The sequence below is a fragment of the Patiria miniata genome, unplaced genomic scaffold, assembly GCF_015706575.1.
Source record: "Patiria miniata isolate m_02_andy unplaced genomic scaffold, ASM1570657v1 HiC_scaffold_29, whole genome shotgun sequence".
In the NCBI taxonomy this organism is placed as follows: Eukaryota; Metazoa; Echinodermata; class Asteroidea; order Valvatida; family Asterinidae; genus Patiria; species Patiria miniata.
This window is the reverse complement of record NW_024037068.1, coordinates 817251-842641: the sequence shown is the minus strand read 5'-3', so window position 1 is coordinate 842641 and position 25391 is coordinate 817251. Positions and strand designations below refer to the sequence as shown.

General features: G+C 39.2%; 1 protein-coding gene across 3 annotated transcripts in view; it reads right to left on the bottom strand.

Annotated features, from left to right (window-relative positions):
• LOC119735437 (sodium/calcium exchanger 3-like) overlaps positions 1 to 25144 on the bottom strand; it is a 44708-nt gene extending 19564 nt beyond the window's left edge. Inside the window, exons 1-4 of one of the 3 annotated variants that reach the window (XM_038209136.1) lie at positions 24911 to 25144; positions 17265 to 18029; positions 8160 to 8225; positions 5960 to 6192 (exon numbers count right to left, since the gene is read on the bottom strand). In XM_038209136.1, the coding sequence (XP_038065064.1) occupies positions 5960 to 6192; positions 8160 to 8225; positions 17265 to 17937 (972 nt within the window). In that variant the 5' untranslated portion in view covers positions 17938 to 18029; positions 24911 to 25144. Of the gene's footprint in view, positions 1 to 5959; positions 6193 to 8159; positions 8226 to 17264; positions 18030 to 21816; positions 22312 to 24910 lie in introns of those variants that run through there. The other 2 variants (XM_038209137.1, XM_038209138.1) reach the window with 2 other exon arrangements.
• Positions 25145 to 25391: the final 247 nt, after the last annotated feature.

The following is a 25391-nucleotide window of genomic DNA, read 5'->3' as shown; positions in this document are numbered from 1 at the left end:
GCCCTTTGGTACATTTTCTTAAACAACTTTCAATGATTGTTTTCTTCTGAATGATACCATTTCAGGCGGATAATTTCAGAGGGTATTTGGTACCAGTCCTCTCTTCACTAATGGAATGTCCCCTTGCACAGCAAGGTCGATGATCAGATTTATGTGAGCAGATTCGGCGATTAATTATGCACTTGAACAAGACTGCATCTTGACCTCGAGATTCTGACCATTCAGCGAGCGCCTTCTGTATCGGGTCTGCGTTAAGCCGTTGTTGTAATTACAAAAACAAGACAGCCAAATTGACCAATCAAGCTTATAGTCCACATTAAGGCTTAGTCCGCATTTCTGATCGAAATGACTCTCCCACTTCTAAAATCGACTCCGATTGGCTGGCGCGCGGTCGCATACAATTTGCGTGTTAGGATATATCAGACATTCGAACGTGACTCTGCGCACGTGAATGCCTGATCCTCAAACTGATCTCCACATTGAGCAAGGATTTTCTTGTTATTAAAATCGGTAGGTAAGTTTCTGAGTAATTGCAAATGTTCCTACATGCCCTTAAGGGGACTGACTGATTGCTGTGACCGGCCAGCCATTGCAACTTATACCAGTACCCGGTACATGTACATGAAAAAGGTGGGGGGTGGTTGGTAGACATTTGATATAGAGAGCGCTTTAAAAAAATAATTATTGGTACTGATGTGTTGCCTTATGCACACACAAATGACACACCTTATGGTGCAAAATTAGAGTGCAATAAATGAATGTCGTACATATATGCATTGCCGAGATATGATATACGGTAGGTGCACTCCTCTGTGAAGATGCTATGGGTTTGTGAACAGTTAGATGGAAATTGGCCATGCATACGCTGCACCATACGTGTGGTAACTGATGCGTGCTCGTACATATAGCGAGACCCACACTTTAATTAAAGGGAATATGGGCAATTCAACACTAATGGGCTCAAAAATGTGACATTTGAGAAGACCTTTTGAGCATTGATAACAGGATCTTTGTCTCTCAATTTTTGCTGTAAACATTGCAAGCTTTGAACAAATATCCTCACCTGCAAAAGAAAATAATTGGTTTTGTAGTTTAGAAAATATGGGGTCCAGATATTGTTTTTAAAAGTATTACATACATTTACCATGTTTACAGACATTTTCGATAAAGTCACAAAGTAAGCATTACAATTTACATTTAATGATCCCCTAATGTTGTCTGATTTAAGAAGATGTACCGGTACCCTGGAGGATTGCCATCAGTCAAAACCTAGAAAACTCAGAGTCAATGTGAAGAATTATTTGATATTTTGTCATCAGGTTTTATACAAACAAACTGGACATTTGTCACAAAATGTCTGTCCGCTGTATATGCGTATGTAACCCTAAACAAATCATAACTTTGAAGCCAACACGAAATTGTTATTTTTCTCGCTTGACAGCAATGTTAATTAATGCGTTGATAATGTCAAATGAAAGTGCCTGTTACAAACTGAATTGTCCTAAGCACCCTTTTCTTTGCAGTGTGTCTGTCCAAGTTACGTAGGTATAACACAGAAAAATGACCTGTTATTTTCTCAAATAAAAAAGATGTCATCTCTTGTATTTTCTTGTCTAAGTCAACTTAGCAAGCTACAGGAAAAAACTAAAGAAAACACTGGCTCATCTTTACCCTGTATATATGCAACATCCATAAACTTATCTAATTGGCCCATTAGTGTGGAATTTCCCAAATGTCGATGTAACAATTTACGAGCTTCAACATCATAGCCAAGCCTAACATCATGTATAAGTGTACGATAATTAAAAATGCAACGACAGTGCCGTAAGCCAGGATGGACTTTGACTCAGCTGCTACGATTCCTTGCAGGGCCGTAGCCAAGACTATCCCCATGATGATCAATATTTTATGAGGATGATGCGCTCAGTGTAATGCACCATATAGTTTGCCACACAGTCAGTATTTTGTTCTGTGTCAGTCTGGTAGGGTATACCTGCAAACCTGATACAATGTAGAAATTGCTATATACCGTAGGGTACCTGTATATATATTTTTTTTAAGGTAAAAAAATAATGGGTTAATATGTAAAAGTTATGAACTTGAAGACTGTCAAAAGTGGCTCCAACTTAAAGGGTAGTTCATCAGCTTTTCATTTATATCTTAATTGCATTTCTTCAGCCACGGATGATTGAGCACCTTGAAGACGAATCCCAGCACTGATCACTAGATATTGTAGCTATTTCGGCTAGCTACCGGGTATTGTAAAGATCAACTGTTTCATGAGTTGATTTTTTCCAACTTTCATGAGTGATTTTTTTCCAACTTTCACTCGGGAGGTACCGGTAGCACACTGAGTATACAGTTTTTATATTACGTCGTTGAAGGGCAGAACATAATATTGAATTTACACCCCGACGCAAAATGTTATCTTCACCTAACCTTATGAAATGTTTCGTGACAGTTACGGTACATTTATCCTGAACAATAGCTAACACAATGCTTTCACCATAAATGGGGGCCTCCGTGATAGAAGTATACCGGTACATGTACATGGGGGGGGGACCTTTGTTCATATGCATGACATACATGAAACTGTTGTAGAAGAGAACCATTTTATGTAGGCCTATACATGTTAAAGGGAATATACAACATTTGCAAACATCGAAAAATAAAACTACCAAGTTTTTGCGAAATACCTTAACAGGATGTTGGTAAATGACAGTCTAAAGCATCCTGTAAAATTATGGCACCTGGTATACTGTCATTTTCAAGAAAAGAGGTATTTTTGTATCAATTTCCAACGCTGATCGGCCGATCAGCGTTGGAAACAACTGGCTTTTTTTTCAAATACTGGCCCCAATTGACCATTGCACTTGTTTGCAATCGATTACAAACCTATGAACGGTTACGAGCCAGCTAGACTGGTTCCCTGACCTTACAATTCCCCAATGTATGTAAACTGCTCTGTTTCTTCTTATATGGAGTCAGGGAACCAGACTACAGGAAAATGATCGTTTTTCTTGGTTTTTATAGCATTTTCGAACCCAAAACCTCCAAAAAGTCAGTGTAACTATATTTGCTTTATATTTCCAACCCCCCAATTCCATCCATTTCTGAAAATTACAGCAAAAGCAAATGATATATATTCCCTTTAACATGTACATGTAGGCAACTTTCATGGGTGCGCACTGTTTTATCTTCATATTTTCAACTACACATTTATGTACATAATATGGTAATAATAGCTTCTGGTATTTTACATGATAATGTGCTTGATGTTTTCCAAGAGAAAAAGTGCAATCTGTGTTGTCCTTGGCACGTACCGGTAAGCTCCCATTAAGGAGCCGAGCCATAACTACTTTAAAGTTTAAAGTGGAAATTAAAAAATGAAAATTTAAACAAGTCAAGTCAACCGCCATTAACCGTGTCATTTACTATAATATCATGCATGAATTACAAATGAAGGTTGTAGGGCTGTCCATTTTCGAATAATTTAGTATACGATTAATCAAAACTGTGTTGGACTGAATATTCGGTTATTCAAAACTGCCTGCTGCAACCATGTGAACAATGAACCACCGTCAGCCAAAAGTTACCATCGACAAAAAAGTGGCACCTGACAATAAAAGGCCACAACTTTACAATAAAATACATGACAGTTGCGTGTGTCTGCATATATTTGTTTTTTCCCCCGAATATTCAACATTTGTTCAAGCGCGCAAAAGCTATTCGAATAATCTGTTGATGATTGAATATTCAAGTATTCGCTATAACTGGGACAGCCCTAGCATGTTGCAGTGGTGCATAACGCATACATGTGCAGATGTTCACAAGTTCAGTACTGAGTTCTGAATCATAAACGTAATGTTATGACAAGAATGCTTGGGGTACATTAATTCTTTGAAGTTTGCAAAGAACGAACTTTATCAGTGGATTCTCCTCATACTAGACAATTTATCTGAATGCACAAACTTGATGACATAGAAATGGTAGACCGGCAAGAACATGTATGATAATTTTCTGGATTTATAGCTCCATGGTTTAACTATCTAGCCTGAGCAGCTGTGCTGAAGTCACTTGGCAGTGATGCCAACAATGCAACATTCCATAACCAACCCTTCGCTCACCTTTCACAACATTGATCTTCACAGTATTTTCACAAAGTACATACATGTACATACACATGTACGTCTCTCTTTGTGTTTGTCCCAATTCTTTGGAAAAAAGTTTTGTGGGTGGATTTATTTTGTTTACGTTTTGGCCTTGGAATTTTTTTGGGCACTTCTCTTGAACCCTTCAGAAAGGAAGCCTTCAATTTTTTTTTTTTTTTAAATCAAACTGAAAAATATTATACAAATAATGAATGTTTATGAGTGCAATGGAAGGAATATTTTCATGAGGTGAAAGATTCACTGTTCCATTCAAAGAGGCGTAGCAGAGTTGAATTTTACAATTTTACTTCATTTCCATGGCCATCGATCCACAGCATGTTATAAATCCAACAGGTAGTAAAGGTTCCAATCCAAACAGTCGTACACACAACAGTGTCGGTACGGTCGGTCATGTACGGTCAACGCGTAACGCTGCATAGTAGCAATAGCAAAGTTCACGCTCTACGATCGATATCGAGGAGGGCGTGCAATGGAGCAAAATGAATGGAACCAAAATGCACAGTAAATGGAACCAAACTGCATAATGTATGAAAAAAATCATACCGGTGCAATGGAATATTTTTCAGTGAAATTGGGCAATTGTTTCAATGTCATGTGACTAAATTCCACCAATCAAATGACAAGGATCTATTTCGGTGTTATATACAACCAAATAACCGACACAGCAATTATTTCGTTTAAAGTTGCATCACCTGCGCTCTTCAACAACTTTTTTTCCCTCGTAAAAACTTTCAACTTATTCCAACCTTTTTAAAAACTTGGCTGTTTTTTGTGTGTCTGCAACCCTCTGAAAAAAATACTGTTATATTTTGGCCACACGGCTGCCTTACGAGGAGACTGGTTCCCCGTCTGTACAATATCAATACTGATTGTAGGGAGGGAACCAGATTACCCCACCGCATGGTATTTGATAAAAACCAATAAATAAGCGTGGGCAGAAATTATTCAGTCAATTTCGCATTCAAAAGTGCATAACTTTTGTGTTGTTGAAAAAAATTCAAGAAAAGGAATCTGTGTTAGGATGACATTCGACAAAAGAATGCACTTTTAATATCAATTCATAAATACCTCAGACAGTTTAGCTATTCCTATTGGTCGAGAGCCCGTCACGTGGCCGGTCTTAAACGGATGATAAAGACATGGCTAAACCTTTCATTATTTAGTATCTTCACCATGCAAAGCCTCAAATCTTACTTAGCTGGTCTTAAACACTTTTCCAGTGTCACAATAAAATGTGGACTCCTAAAAATCCAGTGCCTCTTACCGTTTCATTGGTTGAACGTTCACAATCCTCACATAGGCATGCGCAATACTACATGCGAGTCAGAATTTTATAGTTCTAAATTCAAAACGCAACGCCCGAGGTGCATTCTGCGTGACATCGCGCAGAACATGCTACGCACGCGTCAATCTCCATAAAAGGGTTGTTTACATCTTACTCGCCAGCTGAACACTCCATTATTTTGCTAAAGGGATGTTTCAAAAAGCATGAAGTGAACTTGTTGAACAAAATCGGGATTTTTGGAACGAATTATTTGATATTTTTTTACGGATAAGGTTTTTATGAATGGGAATAAATATGTGCTCGGTCGGTATTTATCACTCTGTTTAATACCGCTTAGAGTCTGGGTGCTGATAATTACCCTCGCCTCCAGCTCGGGTAATTATCAGCACCCAGACTCTAAGTGGTCTTAAACAGAGTGATAAAAACCTCCGGATCACACATTTATTAATTGTCACTGGCCAAAAAAAAAAAAAAAAATGGAAAAACTCTCTAAGATTCTTACATCCAAGACATGAGGCTCGACTTCCTGCTCGATCTTCTTCTGACCCAGCAGGGCGCGGGAGGCGTTGACGCGGTACCAGCTGCGCGAGTGGACCTCGTGCTTCTGGGCCTCCAAGGCGATGAGCTGGGCGATGGTGGACTCGTCCAGGTCCGGGTGCTTGCCCACCTCGCGCATGAACTCGGCCACGGCTTTCTTGTCCACATGGCCAGAGGTGAGGAACGGGGAGCCCTCGGCTGTCGGGAGGAATTACGGGAAGACTGATTAAACATTTATTAAGAATTTATTTCTCAGGCTGATAAATATTACGGGTCGTAAAAAATGTTTTTCACCCTCATATTTTAATTTAAGGAGGAACATGTGTAATGTCCTAGTTTTTATTTGTTTTATTGTGTTCCCTGAGCATGCTGATTGGGCAATAACGAGCAATAGTTAGGGGTGTGAGTGACCACTGATAAAAGTAGCAGAAACTGCCGAAAAAGGTGTTAAAAAAAGCTGAACTTTGGAAATCTCCTATACTTTTGTACACAGCAACTGAGGGATAAAAAAAACTGAAATCCAAGACAAAAAAGCTGAAATCAGCTTTAGAGTTGAGATTTCACACCCCTGATAAGTTCTGCCAAAAAAATGTGTATACTGATTTCAAAACATTTTGAAAATACATGCACTGCAAATTGTACGAACACAATGTAAACAAGTTTGCCCTGACTTCCAGTCAATCACGCACATTACTATGGAAAAAATGGGATTCTGTGACGTACTGGACTTTGTGTAATCAGGGTTTGGTTCCAAGACATTCACACAAACATATACGTTTGTTTATGGTGTAAATCATGGACTGATTCCTCTTCCCTTTCATGCAACAGTTCTCATTAGTTTGTGCACATTTTCTAATTGAGGAGTCCTCGATTTGGTTCCTGTCCTCAATTCATTGATGATGTTGCACTTGTGTGTCCTCGATTTACACCATAAATAAACGCTGGCAAAACTAGCATGCTCTATTACATGTAGTCGCATGTACCGGAAGTCTGCACCATATGAATACATGAACACGTATACATGTTCCTGTCTTGTATTACGCTCGAGGACAGACACACAAATGGTGAACAAAAATCCTTTCAGTCCTCGAACGACGATGATGCTTTTGTTCGAAACTGTCCTCGATCATACGTTTACGTGCTTAGTCTACGGGAAAGTGTTAAAGTACAGGGACAAAGGGAAACACAATAGGTTGTCCTCAGGCGTATAGTAAAACACGACTGGGTGTGCATACATGTGTCCGTCCATGGCAAGTACTGTGTTTTTGGTTTTATATTCTGTGACATCAGAGACGCAGACTTTTAAATCCAATATATCTACATTTGTCATTACAGACAGTCTACTGATATCACTTCAGTGCATTGGGTAGGAATTAGGAAATCAAAGAGCTTTACAAAAGACAAAAACTGCTGCACTGACAGCCACAAACTCACAGAAACCTTATTTTATAGCGATTGTTCCATGGAATTGATAACACTTGTATTGGCTCTTGACAAACAAATTTGCAGTAAGTTTCAGCTGAAAAGTTAAGGTATATGTTCAATAAAAGTATCATTCAGTCCCTTTGCAGCGGAGGATTGGGGTGTGGGGTGAATTTGATCAGATTTGGGATAGCTCCTGGCAAAATGCCTAGAAATGAGGGGTTAATGAATAAACATATATTAATAAGCACACAAATGTTATGTTTATTCTCCCTAAGGGGATACATGTAAGTGCAAGTCAATTCCATAGATTTGTATCACACCTGTGCGTGATAAAACTGTGTACTAAGTACAATTCGTGTTAAAGTGTAAATAAAAATAAGATGAAACGAAAATCTCAGTTGACCTACAGTACTTTTATGACTGTCCATGCAATAGGTTTTGTACGTGTTCAAGGGGCCGAAATGTTTGTGTCTCTTCGTGAAAACGCAAAATGCCATTAGCGAGATGTCTGCCCCTTGCATCATTAATTTAATTTGGAAACTAATGATGTTTTGCTTACAGAAACATGTCAAACGGTTAAGTACAATGTTTTAAAGCAAAATAGCGAGAAAAAAATGAAATAAAAAAAAATATTTTTTTTACATCTCTTCGTGAAAACGGTGACGAAATGTGCAGTGCAGCATGTGCTGAAATTGATGACGTGGGTGGGGGGTAGGGGATTTACAAAATAAGACCATCACCTTGACACTGATCTGAGCATGGACTCTCGGCATGCTCGGGAGTCGAGAGTATATTTCTTGAAGGCTCTAGAAAGGCATCGTCAAGTCATGGTGCATTCCAAGCAACAAAATAAATTTAGAAAATAAGTGACAGAAAATGATGGAAGCAGATTAAGCAGCAATGGATATTTCTAGCATGTCAAGCAGAGCTGAAAATGAATGCATTTTGAAAATGAAAAACAAATGAAGTGACATTAAATAAAAAAGAGAGAGAAAATAAAAGCAAAGAAAGGACAGATAGAATTGAGATGTTTCTTGTAAACTTTACTTTCAGCACTTATACAAATCACATGGCTGAACTTAAAAGGTTTGATTTTTAATCCAGTTTTGGTGGGACTTGAACAGGGGACCGTCAATCTACATGTCCCGGAATGACAGTTCTTTCCAACTCAACTTAGGCCGTTAAGTTGGCAATGATTTTTTTTCAAGGGGGGCTATTGCAAAAGACCATTTAATTTTTATTTATTTAATTTATTTATTTATTTTGGCAAAAACAAACAAACAAACATACAATAATATAAAAAACGAACGTATTTCATGTAAATACAAAGCCAAGGAAAACCCGAAAAGCTGTTTATAAGACGGCTTAATTCCATCGGGTCCTTAAAAACACACCTATCGGGGTCCTTAAAAACACACATACCACATTTAAATGTGGTATGGTAAAAATTATAATACAATAGACAATTATTATATAATTATAATACAATAGACAATTATGTCACAAAACTATAGACAAATTAGTCAGGAATAACTCAAAGGGGATACAAAGCTTACTTTATTTCAAAAAATCAAATCAAATACTTGCATGTAAACAAATACATGTACCAGCACTTAAAAATATATAGTATGAATCTAAATTCAAACCATAAGTACTTTTTTATTCAGTTGAAACCATAAAGTGTCCTAAATGCAAAATGGAACTTAGTCAAATGTTTGTGATCTGTATGGAGTATCGAAGTGAACACATCACGCGCACAATAATGTGTGTAAAAGACATTAGCGCGCAATTCAGCCTGTGAACCAACACGCACCCCTACACCATTCGTTTGCATTACACTTCCCGGTTCAAAATGACGTCACACTTTGGTACTCTGTATTCTTTGCACACCTTTTCCTGTTTTTTTATAATATAGTTATATATCACTCTTCATAAGCCCAATTAATTTTCCATGTCTACAACCACGTAGGTTTGGTCTGACTCAGTGACTAAAGCCAAGCTTGGCCCTGTAAAGTCTGTATTTGCCAAAGCAAACAACTTGACGTCATTGACCAAGTCCAGACTCATATGATCAGGAAGTGAACTAAACTTCAACTTACTATTTAAAGAAACCATGGAACCACATTTGGCAAAGGCAACACCCATGGTCTCGTAGCAACAACGCCAAAACAAAAACCTCCCAAGTGATACCAAAAAAAGCCGAGGGACGCTCGTGACGTTAAGTAATTTCCTGAGCAACCGACTGAACTGGAGGGCTTGACCTTTTGCGACCTTCGCGGCAGCCGTTTTTGGAGTGAATAACCCAATTAAGGAGATCCCGAAGGCATTGACCGGACTGGAGTAGGCGCGACAGTCAGGATGCGACATGCAACCGTGGTAACGGTAAACGTAAAATAAAAATTACCCCAAGGCCTGTGTGGAAAGCCTAGATTATCTCTACAGCTAATGTCTGCTAAATAGAAGATTTGAGATGTGAGCCATGTGTCTGCATGTGCTTTAAACTGGAGTTCCCCATCCAACGCCTACTACAGTATGGTCCCATGCCCTCTCCCTGTTAGCCCTACACCTGTACATATTATCGAATATCATAACCATGCAATTGGATTAAATTGTACTGAGCCTTTATGAATTGGACGACTGATCTTCAGGGGCGAAGCAATTACCAATTTATGGGGGGGGGGGGTTTGACAAAAACTTTGCCGAAAACCTACATTTCTACATGTACCCTCAAAAGTCTAAAAGATAGCCTGGACATTTTTTCCCCTGGCTAGCCGGCCATTGCAAAATCTAAAACCGCAGGGGTGGGGGGGGGGGGGGGGGGAGGGAGACACTATCTGACAATTGGGTGTGCTCAAAATAGATGATTTTGGATATTTTTGGACAATAGTGGGGCGCTCTTCATATTCGCCAACAGACACACGTTTTTGCCGCCCAAACAACAGTTTTGCGGACTTAATTTTGTGGACTCATTGGGCGTATTTGACACCCCGTTCTCGTTTTGAATAAACACCAGAACGGGATTTCGAATGACGAGAACCAAAACATGAACAGGATTTTCACTCCCCTCTTATTGCGGAGTAGACGAAGAACGTCAAGAACAAAAAAAATGGTACATTTCAGATGCTACCGCAACTTGCGTTATTTTTTCATGCCTAAAATTGACAGCTCGCCAGGAATTAATAATTAAAAAATTAATATTAAAACTGTCTGTGATCACAGAGTGAGCTTGTGTCTTAAGGGATTTACATTATTTTCGTAAGATAATTAGTTTTCCCTTGGTTTCATTCGGCTTTTTTTTTAATGAGGCAGCTCTGCTATCTTTTTTTTTGCCCAGCTGTTCTCCACAGGCACTTAAATCGTTCGTACCATAATCGGCAATATTACATTTTCTACTAGTGTACCAAATTTCATAGAAGAATTAGCCATTTCACTTCCAAGATCTCAAGGGGACAGTAGTTAATGTAATATCCTCCCCATAAATAGCACATAAAGCTCTTTATGGGTTGTTTAAGGACTGCAAGTACATGTAGCTTGTTTATGGGCCCTCTATGGTTATTCATACTCCCCACAGGAAAGACTTGAGTGGGTGTGATTAGCTAGCTCAAGAGGGGTTCTGTATGCAGCAGCTCTTGGGAAGTCCCATCTGCATTCCTAATGAAACGCAATATGCAAGGAGGCCAACAAGTTGTAATAATATACACACGCGCCCGCCAAGATAGAGACAGAAACACCACAGGTGAAATTTGTTTTCATGAATGCCCACTGTTGAGCTTTTTTCCTCTGCATGTTTCCTCTGAAATCAGGAGACCTGCTGTTGTTTTTTTCCTTCAATAGTACAAATGGAAAGTTAAAAACAAGGACTGCATGGTACCTAGAGAGTCAAAACCAACGACTGCTTTTTCTGAAAAAGAACCCCAATAATTTAAATATAAGTTTGAAAACAAATCAAATTCCCAGCAAGGTGCTCTCAATTTATTCCATCTCTCTCACATTCATCCCAGTGAAAACTGCTTGGTCCTCTGATATTTTTTCACAACAAACGATCCAACACCACAAAACCTGCTTTTCTAAACACCCTTGCCAAAAAACAATAAAATATTCAGAAACATGCATCTCTGATATTTAACACTAATTCCCTGTGCTTTAAAACAAACATTCTTCAAGATGGCAAATTTTTTAAAAGGTCATGGCACTGTCGTCATGGCAAAAATATCTTCTCTTCTTGATCCACTACTGACTCATGCAATACCAGACGATGCACACTACTCTAAAATATCACTGTCTCGTCTGAGTTTGCCAGACGAGTGTCTCCTAGCAACCGCCATCGATTGATCCATGGGAATTAAAGGTTACAATGATTGGTGCCTGGTGAAGATGTTGCCATGTTGACTGATAGAGTGTCAACAGGTATGGTAAGGATTAATAACTCCCATGAGGAGGTAATTGAAACTGTCCAATTCTATTATATGTCTGATGAAGTATGTATTTGCCTTTTCTAGCGCATTGTGAATAATGTTACTACAATTCATGTTACAACAATAATAAAACGGAATGCAATTTCGGGTATTGTGATTTTAAAAAGCTGGGCTGGGTTGGATTTGGTTGGTTTGGTTGGGTAGGTTGGGCCCAGTTGGGTGGGGTTGAGTTCAGTTGGGTTGGGTTGGGTGGGGTTGGGTTAAGTTCAGTTGGGTTGGGTTGAGTAGAGTTGGGTTGGGTTGAGTTGGGCTGGGTTGGGTTGGGTTGGGATAGGGTTGGGCTTGGGGTTGAGTTGGGTTGGGTAGGGTTAAGTTGAGTTGGGTGGAGTTGGGTTGGGTTGGGTGGGCTTGGGTTGAGTTCAGTTGGGTTGGGTTGAGTCGAGTTGGGTTGAGTTGGGCTGGGTTTGGGTTGGGTTGGGATAGGGTGGGGTTGGGTTGAGTTCAGTTGGGTTGGGTTGAGTCGAGTTGGGTTGAGTTGGGTTGGGTCGGGACGGGATGGGAAGGGTTGGGTTGGATTGTGTTTGGTTGAGCTGGGTTGGGTTGGATTGTGTTTGGTTGAGCCGAAGGCGAGGGTAATTATCAGCAACCAGACTCCAAGCAGTCTTAAACAGAGTGATTAATACCATTACTGACCAAGCACATATTTATTCCCATTCATAAATATTTTTTCGGTAATAAAAATTTGTCTTAGGTATAATTTATGAATCATTGTTAATTGACCACTTATTGCATGCCAATAGTGCCCCAAATTGAAACAAATGTTAATCAAAACTGATATTCTCGAAACAAAACCCTAAATTAAGACTTCATCAAGGCTTTCATAGTTTTAGTTTCCATCCGAAAAAGTGTTGGCATATTTATGAATAACTTGAGATACATACCGGTACATAGTCAGCCAAAACAGGTACCTATCGGGACATTAAAATATTGGAAACTTCCTCAACAACCCAAGTCTCCTGGTCATATTGACTTAACTGTCCTAATAAACAACTTCCTATTCAACTATGTGTCTGTCAACACTTACTAAAACTGCCCAGCATGTTTTAACAGCAGAGTTTTGAAATGCTGTGACAACTTTTCCAAAAATATCCAGAGTACAGGCACAAATTAGACCACAAAATAGCTTCTGATAAGGGGGGGGGGTTGTAATTTGGGAAGGGGGGGGGGGAGGGGTTAATATAAACTCTGGTCTCCAACATGCATTAAGTGTTCCCTTTACATGGAGGTTTTTTTTTTTTTTTTTTTTATTCAGTCACAATGAATGCACAAATGGTGTACTCATGCTTATCAAACCAATACAAAACACTGCCCCCTGACTCCGCCCTGATGTATGCATGACAACAAAAAAAGAAGTATTTCACGTACATCGTGGAGCTATATACCAGTAGCTCCATGCATACATGTACATGTAGTGTTATGAAGACCTGCATGAGTGCATGTACATACATGTTTTAGATTTATCTACCTATCCCAACTAGATATCATAACTACCCTTACGTCATGTGTACATATGTACAAAATGTAAGGGATTTGTACTTGTACAAATGTACACTGCTAAAAATAGTATTCTTAAAATTAGAAAAAAAAACCTTCAAGAAAACATTGCTTAAGTCTCACTTCCTAGAAAAATAATTCTAGAACGTGAGAAAAGAGAAACATTTCTTGAACCGAGAATTATGCTCAAGCTTAAAAAAATCATTTTTAGCAGTACTCCAGTATAGGCCTACCATACAAATTGCCCATGCTCCAAGCGTTTATTTGCACAATTATGAAAAGTTGTTGACATGTACACTTGACATGGGTGCAATTTAACATGTTGTTTCACACTAATAGCCAAGCGATTACGCACAACAAAAGAAGGCTTGAAAATGTCACGGCACGTACACCCTGCAGTACATCTAAATTATTGCAGCACTTAGCAGAAGTTGTATTTGTACGGTACAAAGCACTCGCCGCTTAAAAGCATCAATGCATAATGCCCATTTTAAAGTCATCCCGTCAGGAGAATTGAATGACAGTGAATGACCACCACATCACTTATCATCAGTTACACAATGTAAATAATAAAATACAGATGAAATATGCTGGTTTTACATGTAGTTGAGGTCCAAATGCCATCCTCATTATGTTAATTCAGAATCGGTCAAGCATTGTGAAGTGTGGAGCAGCTTGCTGACTGGTTCCGCGTCAGTGAATTTGTTTTGTTTTAATGCAGGGTTGTTTCTCCTGTAACTGCATTCATGCATTCTGGTCACTCTTCAAGTGATGAGTTGTAACCTATTCCCCCCCCCCCCCCAATGCATCTTCAGAAAAATCAGTGTGCGCTAACTTAAAACTACATGTAGTGCACAATAAGCTCTGACCGTCTTCCATGAAAGTCTTCAACGCTGACCGGAGATTGTGCGTACAAGCCCGGGCCGCGGCATCCCACACGCCATCCCATGCGCAGCATCCCATGGAACCAATTTTCTTATTGGCTCATGAGCGACGATAAACAACACACGTGTACATGTATGTAACCATGTAACAGACTTTTTTGGATGAAAAATGACACATGGTTGTTTCCTTATAAATTCTTTTTTTGTCTACTATGTGCACAACATGAGGATATATTTTCCGGCCTGCAAAGGGCTGCTGCCAATTCCCGCCCCCCCCTCCCCCCCCCCCCCATTTTTTTTTAAACAGAATTCCGGCTATAGCTGAAAAACTGGCATCTATGTACACCTGATACGCTCTGAATGTTGAGGCCTTTGGGAAAAAAAGAAAGAAATTCTATGCTTCACTAATTGGATGAAGTATCCTGTCTGTGTCACCAATTTTTTATTTGCATACAAATTATCACAAAAAAATACATGTAAATTTGCATACATGTACACAATGTAACACTGTAGGTACATGTACCGGTAGTATGGATAGAATTTGCCATATGGTACATGTTATGTATACAATGAATGTATACCAGTACATGTGTAACTGCAAAAACAATTGACCCTGAAAGTTGTTGCAATTGTTTTTTTTGGGGGGGGGGGGATAACCAAACAATTTTTCTATTACATGCATAATTTACAAAGCAAACTGTTACGGTTATTGTAACATGTGTACAATGTACACAATTTAATCGATTCTTTGTATTGAATGATCAATACGTACAGTAATATTAATGGGTTTTAGCTGTGTATTGTTGTATGCATTTATTGAATTACTGTGGATTACTAACAGTCTGATGGTTTTGCCTTCTGTGAAGTTTTTATTGATCACTGATTTGTACAGTTACCGTAGGCTTGAGAGTATTGCAAACTGACCATGCATTGAAATGGTATACAATTTTTTTATGTTTTTGGTTTAACAACATCTCATCTCAACTTATAGGCCTTAATATTTCTGCGTCGTTGTACATGTATACATACATGTATGTTTTGTGTTAATTTGTACTTTTTGGTCTTTCAGATTCACACGATGTAGACCTACATGTGCATACTATGTACATGTACATGAAGGTGTTTTATCCAGATGATTGAGAATTTAGTCTAGGAATCTTATTTCGGTAACAGCTGGTCTACAGATCTATACCCACATTTGTTTGAATTTAGTGATAAGTGTGCAATTATTATTTTCACCAAAAGTGACATAGTAATATTTTTTGGATAGTTAATGTATATTTCTTTATTCATCGTTAAATTTTATGGAATCCATATTTTTTGAAATGCTACATAACGATAGTCCATGGCAACCTGCTGTACCATATGGTCCATATCGTACGTAACTGCAAACTTCTGCAGATGATTTTACGAAAAAATGCGCTGGCATAGAAAAACTTACGCTAGCGTAGGAATTACGCAACAATTATGTTGCGCAGCTGCGCAATATACTTGTGATCGATTTCATGAGACTTGGCATATATTGTATGAAGCTGTGCAACATTTTAAATAATTGACATAATGTACATTGTACATGTGCCAGGTACACTGTAAATATCTTGCGCAATAAATGGTTGGGCGAGTGGAGTTAATTAGGCCATTGCACAAAGTTTTGTGAGATCAGCTGCTGGTAAGTTTGCCCAAAATGGTCTTCGATGTCAACATTCCTAGTGAGTTTCTGTGGAAGAATTGTTACACGTATGTTGGAGTACTCAGGCAAGTTCCCATTTATAATGCAAATTAGTTCACCGTATGGTTGTCAACCGTATGGTTGTCAAATCACGTAATGTTTTAACAAGGTTTTGGAAAGGATTGAGAAATCTGGTATGTAAATCAGGTACGTATGCAATGAGTGTATTGTGTGCAAACGTACAGAAGAAAATAAAAGTTTCAGTAAATGATGTATGCTGTAAGAAATGAGAAAATGCAAAAGCAGTATCAATGTAAAGCATATGAAATGAATGAAAAAGAAAAGAAACAAGAAAATGCAATGATGAAATGATCAGACATGATTTCACGGAGCTGGTGAGCGAAGAAATTTGCTAAAAGCAGGGAAAATATTTACAAGTACTTAGCAAAAACAGGTTACATGTACCGATACCAGCTAAAATCTCATGTTACCTTATGTAAATATCTTGTGGCTGGTTCTCTGCCAATTGTACTACTTAGCACACAAAATTTTCTAAATAAAATTTCCTGTTTAAAAATTGGACCGGATTGAGTGTGCTACATATGACACAGAAACAAGCTTGAAATGATATCGGAAGCCCAACAGTAGACCTGCTGTAGCCTATAAGTCATGTACATGATGTAAAAGTCTGTTCTTATACTGCTCAGCTACTCACGTGGTCTTGACTGTAAATTGAAAAGGATTCCCATTATTTTGTTGCATGTGGAACACCCAATTTGTGTGCAGTACAGTGCTAGCCCCAATGCTAAATGAGTGACCTTGTGACCCAATTGTCCACACCTGCAATAAATTGGCACAGCTCTGGTCAGTGGAGACCTGTTGTTGCGAGGGCTAAAAAACAAGGTGATTGATTGCCCAAAAAAAGGCATTCGGTGAAGTTTGTTACTAACCAACCAACCAATGGAGAAACATGAGTATTTGTAGAACTGCTTTCGCCCAGCTAAAAATGCTGGGGAGTCAGGTTGGTCTTTTCCTCGCCTTCCACCTCTGTGGCCCAAGTTAGATTTCCTGCCCAGGTCCAGATGTGCATTGGTTTTTCAGCCCCCCATCGGATTCTGTGAGTTTGGCCTTGTATTTTGTGCATTTTGCCCCTCTGTGGGTATTTTCCCTCCTACCTCTCAAACTGGACATTTCCTTATTGTCTTCTCTCAACCATCGTCAACAGGTTTCTTCAGGCTTGCAAGCTGCAGGGCCATGGGTACTTTTTTGAGGAATCTAAATTTGGTTTCATAATCAGAAAATATATAATAATAATATACCAACCTATTCCTAGTTCCATGTCAGGTTCGTGCTTCTTGGTGCCACAGAAGTCCCGGTCAAAGATGTAGGAGACGACCACCAAGATGGGGAAACACATGAACGTGACCACCGCCTCCCAAATCTCAATCTTGTTGGGGCTGATGACCTGCAGGACCAGAAACAACCAGATGTAGGCGAAGAGCGAGAAGGCGGTTGTGGTGGCGAAGACTTTGATCATGCGGATGCCCCTGGATTCCCCCTTCGGAATAGACATGATGCAAACGGCCGTGATGACCAGGAGATTGAAGGCCGCCGAGCCCACGATGGTGCTGGGGCCCAGCTTGCCAGACTTGAAACCCTTCCCGGTCACCTCGATGACGGAGAGTAGAATCTCGGGGGCGCTGGAGCCCAGCGCCATTAGGGTCAAGTTGGCCACCGTGTCGTTCCAGATTCGGATCTCCACCTCCTCGATCCCGCCGGGGAAGTCGGGATTGGCTATCTTCAGGACCCGAGTCCGACTCGTGATGACCTCGATGGACACCATGAAGACGTCGGCAATGATGGCCACGGCAAGGAAACTCCAGAGCAGGCCGACTAAGTAGATGACAATTCGAAACCACAGGCTCCAGCCTGACTCGTCCGTCAACGGGAGGATCAGGCCTTCGCAGATCTTGGGCGCGTCCGTCATGTTATCCATTGTTCAGTTTGTGGTAAGTTCTTTGATGACTAAAATGTAAAGTGGTACCAACCAAGACACAAGATCTTGAATGTTCTTGTCTTCACTTGCTCCTGTATATTCAAACAAAATGTAAAGACGGTTAAGTACTCAAGTATTCACAAACATTCAAGCACTTGTCTGACATTGTACAAGAATTAAAGCTTGAAATTCATGCCTTGAATCAGTGTCACTAAATTGATTCCAATTTCTGCAATTTAGCTATGGAAAATCACAGAAACACTTTCAGGACGTGCCACAGATAGTTAACCCTAAAACCTTCAAAGATCTTGGGCTGTCCATTTTCGAATACTTTAGTATTCGATTATTCGAAACTGTGTTTGATCGAATATTTGAATATTCGAAACTCGCCGATCAAGTTTGCACATGCCAGATGCAACTGCCTGCCATGCCAGTAAAATGTTGCACGCAAAGTGCACCGGGGTAAAATTTGTGTGCAAAGATCGATGTTACGGGTCGCTCGAATGCCTTGCAGTAAGTATTTTTTTAACTGCCAAGGGGTTTAGCCTGCTTAACAGGTGAGAACAATGAACCACCATTACCATTGACACAAAATTTGTTGTCATCATCAACAAAATCTGACTATAGTGCCACAACTTATTTATAACATCACAGATGTGTACGTGCATCTATAGGGTTTTTGTTCCTATTGAATATTCGAACTGGTTAAAAGCTATTCAAATATTCGGTTCATGATTGAATATTCAAATATTCAGAATATTCGGGACAGCCCTACCAAGATGCGTCAAATCAAAAGAGTATTAAGCAGGATTGTGGGAGATATCCTTTATATGAAGACACAACATTCGATTGCTGTAAACAGTGATCAAGCAGTAGTGCTGTTGTTTTCACATTTTTTTGAAAATAAATGAGTCACCAAATGTTAGGAATGAAAGATCTATTGTTGAAACAAAGAGAGCATTTATGTAATTTTTTTTTCAACCGCGACCGTTATGGTTCAATGCAGACGTGCATAGCAGACGGTGACATCACAATCACAACAAAAACTTCTTTAAAAACAGTCTGCCCAGTTTGCTCCAGTAACTGCAGATTTTTTGTTTTGTTCTTTATGTTGATAACTGACTGAGCACATTTTTCAAGGCAAATATGGTAAAACAAGCAACAATTTTATGGCAAATTGTATTGCACCCTCTTTGCATGGCTTCCCTTTTTATCTTTTCATTACAAAGTTGTACTTTTCTGTATGAAAGGCATCCATGTTTAGCAGGCTGACCCTAGCCCCCACAAATTCCCCAAAACCGGGCCCATTGAAATGCACCGATTACCAGCGTGGGTGCACCACGGACCCGCTGAAGCTTGTCCCTTGCCACAACAACGCCGACCCCAAAACAAATTCGGAATTCAAAACACCTTGAGTCAGGAACTTGTCAACTATTATCAATGGCTGACCTGAGGAATGCACGTATGCCACGATGCGTGACGGAATTATAATGACAGAACTTGTTACAGGACAGGTTACAGTCGAGTGCAAACACTGTGTGCATAATTCATAAACAGTACACAATGGAAGGACAGAATTTTAGTAAAGAGTTTTACTTTTTACATGTATAAAACCATGTATTTTTTATTCATGTATTCCATATCACAGACAAATAAAATGTATGTACACGTAACACTTGCAGTCGAACGCCACTATAATGAACACGATAGGGTCTACAAACAATGTTCCTAAATACAACCATGTAGTAGTCATTCGTTATAGGGCTTGTGCATTATAATAGAATTTAATATTTCGGGAGCCAAAGGTGATGTTCATTATATAGCCAAATGTTTGTTATAGTGGTGTTCGTTACAGTGGCATTTCACTGTATTTGGTTTCTATGAATGAAATGTACTTTTTGATTGGAAAGTGGAAAACAATTTAAAACTGTTAACACATTGCTAAATTCCAAGATCAGATTGCAAAAGCCTTTCAAACTGGAAACAAGTTTTTTCCAATCTTTCCTGCAAGAAAATTAACAAGCGTTTTTACATTGCAATCATGTTGCCTACACTAGGGCTGTCCACTTTCGAGTAATTTAGTGTTCAAGTACTCAAAACTGGGTTTGACCAAATATTCGGATATTCGAAACTGCCAGCTTTAAATATGTGCCACGTCAGTCAATAGTTGCATGCAGAGTATGTTATAGCTGTCAAGGGCTTAACCTGATATTGAAAACAATGAACAGCTGTCGACAAAAAAGTTACCGTCAAAAAAAAAGTGGCACACTTTCTGCGCTATAAATTCAGGTCGGCTCAAAAGTTCCTGGGTACCGCTGCCAAAATTCCCAATACTGTTGATTTATCTTGTTGATAGCGACTGACTTCTACTGCTGCGGCAGCTTGACAGCATTTTGCACGAGGTACTGGCTGCATAGGGGCGGGGGCGGGGGGGGGGACAAAATCTCAATCCAGTCGTGGAACAAGACAAGTGGTTTTTTCAAGAGTTGCATTTAGGTAAGGTAAGGTTTAAGGTAAGTGAAAATGGCAACTTTTGACAGATTGAGTCTTATTATTGTGGTAGAAGTTACCGGTACTTGTAAATAAAAAGGTCATACTAGCGGTACATGCATATTATAATGTACATACTGTAGACGCTAGGCAGTGTGCATGTAGCAGTAAAGCATAGCATGTACAGATCTATGTAACACTTATGTACCTTGGTTTTTTTTTTAGATCTTTCATGGTTTTGCTTTATTTTCAGTGTGATGCACAGTTTCCCAGCACGCCAAACCATTTTCTGATTTGCACAATGAAAGCACATCCAGTACCAAAGTGCTGCATGCTGTGATTAGCCCCTGGGAAGAGCCTTTGTCGCATTCCATCAACTGGCACTAACCACATTATAATGAAATACTTTGTAAGCACACTCCATGCATGTAGGGTGATTGAGTTTAAGACCTTTTTAGCCATGATGATGATATGCTTGGCTAGTTCCAAGTGCCTTGATCACTGAATACAATACCTATAGATCTGAGCTTACACAGACAAACTGATGTGGGCGTCATTCATATTGAAATGTTGAGCACAGGAGCTACTAAAGTACCGGATAAAAAGTTCTAAACTCATCAAAATGTGGGAACTAACAGGGGCGTATCACGGTCATTTCATGTGCAAAATTCTGTGCGAAAAAAAGGCACCAAAAACAACAGATGCCACAAAAAGGGCACCACTTTTTTTTGAAAAGGGCACTTGTTCAGAAGAAAAAAGGGCACTTCGTAAAAAAGGGCACTCTTTACAGGTTGAGGTCTGCAACCTCTGGTACATGTACGTTCATGTAGTTTGGAAATTAAAAAAAGGTGTAATTGGTTACTTAAGTAATGAAAAGGTTAATTAAACAGCATTAACCTGTTTAAAGGTATCCTAGAAAAACCCAACGGATAAACACACAAAAAAAATGAAATTATTTTCCTACCTGAATATTTTTTAGAGTGTTACCATAAACACACAATTGTTTTACTTCGGCCTTTTAAATTTGGTCATGATGCATTAGTTGACACATTAATCAGTAAACTTGCAACATACTTAAAACTTTACTTGATGCTGCAAAAATTTAAGACCATGCCCATTTTTCACAACAACTTACAGGTATACACACAAATTGACACACATGTAAATGTACACTGAACGCTTTCAATAGCAACTAATAAAAGAAAAATAATTGAAGTCCAATTATGCACATAATACAACTGCATTCATACAAAAAAAAATTCCTCATGCAACAGTTGCTGCTGAAAATTTTAACAGTTAACTGTTACCAGTATTTATATACCAGAAAATAAATAACAAGTTAAAACGAAAAAGCCCAGAATAACGTAATTTTGGTACCAGCATACTTACAAGGTATTACACAAACACGGTGTTTAACTACGTAGAGAAAGCACTTCCAATCCTTGAGTATCCAATGCAGTGCACAGTACTTTGAACAGCACACAGCACGGTCCCCAATTGCTGCTTATTGCTCCTTTCCCTGCTCTGTTATGCACACGCCCCTTTACTATACTCTGCCTGCCCCACACACAAAACCAGCCTGGACACGGAGCTATGGTCTATGGAGCAAACTGGGTGTGTGATGCAGCACCACCGCAAGTTGGCCATGTGCGTGGGGTTCTGTATGCATGCATGCAGGCATAGGGTGAAGGCCAGTTGTTCAGCTTCAGGTTTTGCGATCCCACGCACAAAACAGGTCCTTGTAGTAATTGGGTTGGGCTTTTTTTCCCCCACCGCAACTTCCTACACACACACTGACACAGTGTTCCCTGCGTACTTCCTTTCCATGTACTGCTGCGAGCGGGTTGTCGGGGCAATTAGCAGTTAATTGGTATTTACAATACTTGACCATGCATGGTCAGCTGACATAGAGCTAGTTAGCATAATTAATTCAAGGATAGCCCCTAGTCATAAAGTATGGATGCACACTATAGTACTCTAATTTACTATCATGGATGCAGCTAACACATAGCTCCACACACACACACCCACACACAAAGAAAACTCATTAATGCAAAATGTTCATAATGCCCAGTTTGCGTCAATTGTATTTCAGTTGAATTTTGAAACAATTAATTACATTGAAGAACCAGTGATTGGGCGCTTTGTGGCCCTACAGTGATAATAGGCAGGGTGGTTTCGAGCGCTAAAACGTTACTAAAGGGTTAAAATATTATTCCCTGACCTGCAGTATTTACAAATATTTTGTAATTATTACAAACATTAGACAATTTTAAACACTGTCTAAATTACAACAAAACAAATTGCAGTATTTCTTTTCTCTACTTGCAGGTTCAAGGATAACACACAAAAAAGATCATTTTTGTGGACATCCCCTTTTGCAGGAAGTAGTAATCAAACAACATACAGTACATGTATAAACATATCGGATTTCTTCTTCCTTTAGCCCTTTGATCCGGATTCAACTTCCACCAAACAACCTCAAATACTACTGTCGGTCACAGTCACAGTTTCATATTTTTCTATTAGGCCAAAAAAAAAAGTCTCCGGTTTCTGGTATGCGCGCGTGTCGCCGTAGCCATGCGCATCGGCAAAATGAAAAAGTTTTTTTTTCAATGAAAGATGATGTCTCAAACCGCCAAACTCACTGGTTTGACTGGAATCCTGCTGCTGTACAATTTTAACGTGTTTTTGGATGGGGTTATGATCGAGAATAAGCTTTATGTGGCCTCTCTGGACTCCCATATATTTTTGCACTAAGTTTAGTCGGGCACCATTTGCAGTCATCAGCCAACATTTGAGGCAAAAAAATGAGGTAAAAAAAAAAAAAGCCGTGTCGCCGCACCACTTTTTGGGCAAGCTCCATACCAGAAACTGGTGACTTATTTTTTTTTGGCCTTATGTCCCATTTTTTTTTTTAAGAGCAGAGTAACCATCACCGAAGTGTCAAGCCTGCCACACATGTACAAATGTATAGCAAAGTTAAAAAAAAAAAAAAAAACTACATTGTAGTTTCTTGTCCTCATTTGCCTCATTTTCCCACCCTGCCCATTGTTTTATTTAAAATCATATTTGTCTTTTTATACTATAATAGGCCTATTTATTTCCAGCAAAATATTTAAAATCTGGTAGAAAGAATGATACCTTCTTTTGACAGCAAGAGAGTTGAGGGAATGGAAGAATTGCCTTCGCCATCTTGCAAAATTTTTTTCAAAAAGCCTGGACGAGAAACTTTGGGGAGCCGGCGTGCATTGGAACCGGGTGCCCAAGTACCCAACCGCTGATGTCAAAAACCGGTTCTAGATTATGGGGTCGGGTTCCCATAACCAACTTTACAAATAACTTACATGTAGTAACTTCTCAGACAGCAACAAAAGAAAGGTTTTGAATGCCATTTGTGGGAAATTTTCAAAATAAATACCAGTCTACATGGAAAACCAAAAGCAGATTTCATGTTTATGTATATTTTAATGCACTGTAGATGACGTTCAGAAAAGTTGCCATTTACACAAGTCCACAAAGTTCAGACAATGGGATTTGAATTTTAGGGTTGTGTATTATTGTAGTTTATATGGCAATTTAATGTTAGGCCCATATGGTGTAGGCCAACATGCACATTGAGGGTGCTGTACAATGTGCCATTTACAGGGGTGTGAGTGACCACTGATAAAAATAGCTGAAAACAGCTGGGAAAAAAGGTGTAAAAAAGCTTAACTTTGGAAATCTCCTATACTTTTGTACACCCCAAGTGAGGGAAAAAAGCTGAAATCGAAAACAAAAAAAGCTGAAATCAGCTTTAAAGCTGAAGTTTCACACCCCTGCATTTAAGAACAGAAAATATGCCCAACCGGTTCTGGTTCTGGTTGAGTCGGTAAAATTCACTCAAGAATATCACATCAACTTCACTGTTCATGGTAATAATAATGATAAACACTTGGAACAAAAATGGTCAGTCAACGACAACGAGTCATGTTACAACATTCAACAATACAAATTATCATGTTTATATTATACAAAGAATTATTGTTGAAAAACCTTACCAGTTCACTAGGCCTAACGAGTAAAGTTTAAACAAAGAGCTACACAATTTTGACATTTAATATAGGCAATGATAGGCCTAAACAAAAATACATTTTGGACTGCACACTTGAAAAAAAAAATCACCACTTCCAAGTTCCAAGTTCTAACAGATTTCGTACACAACCGGACCAAGACAACCAGAAAAGTGGCATCAGGATTCAGGATTATTATTACAATTTACTTTTTCCTGGATAAAACTTTAAAAGCCGAGCCGGGAAGGTTCGACACTTACTACTTAGCTCCATCAACATGGTTCACGCACGTATCACCTGTCCTAGATTATAGTATAGGTTCTGGGATTTGGGTTTTGTTTGACACATGCACGAAGCGGCATATGAACTGCTTGCAACCGCAAAAATGGCAAGTGATACGATAAAATAATATTAATGAATGCTTTTCTCACCGTCCTTCCCCTTGCTTTTCTCTACTCCACTTCAGATCTTCAGCCAATAACTAGGTGCGATTTTGATCCATATTTCTGGAGCTTGTCCACGGTGTCCTGATCAACCGCTGCAACAATAATGACCGTGTTTGATTCGTCAGAAAATACATGAAAACATAAATTAAACTTGGAATTCATGAACAGACTGCACCGCCGTATCGATCCTCGATCGTACACTTAACATGATCAACTATAGCGCTCCAATGTGGAATGTTCCATTAATTTAAAGGGTATGTCCCTATTACTGGATGGCTTTCTTAAGTTTATATTTGCAAATGGTCATTAGTTATTGAAAGACCAGATATTATTAGCATAATTTTTAGATAGTGCACCGAAACTGCAGGACAAAGGCAGGAGAGGACTCAAATCTGTACTTCGCACCGTGACTATATACAGAGAAATTGAAAACGTCCGCCCCTCTAAAATATATTAGACGAAACTT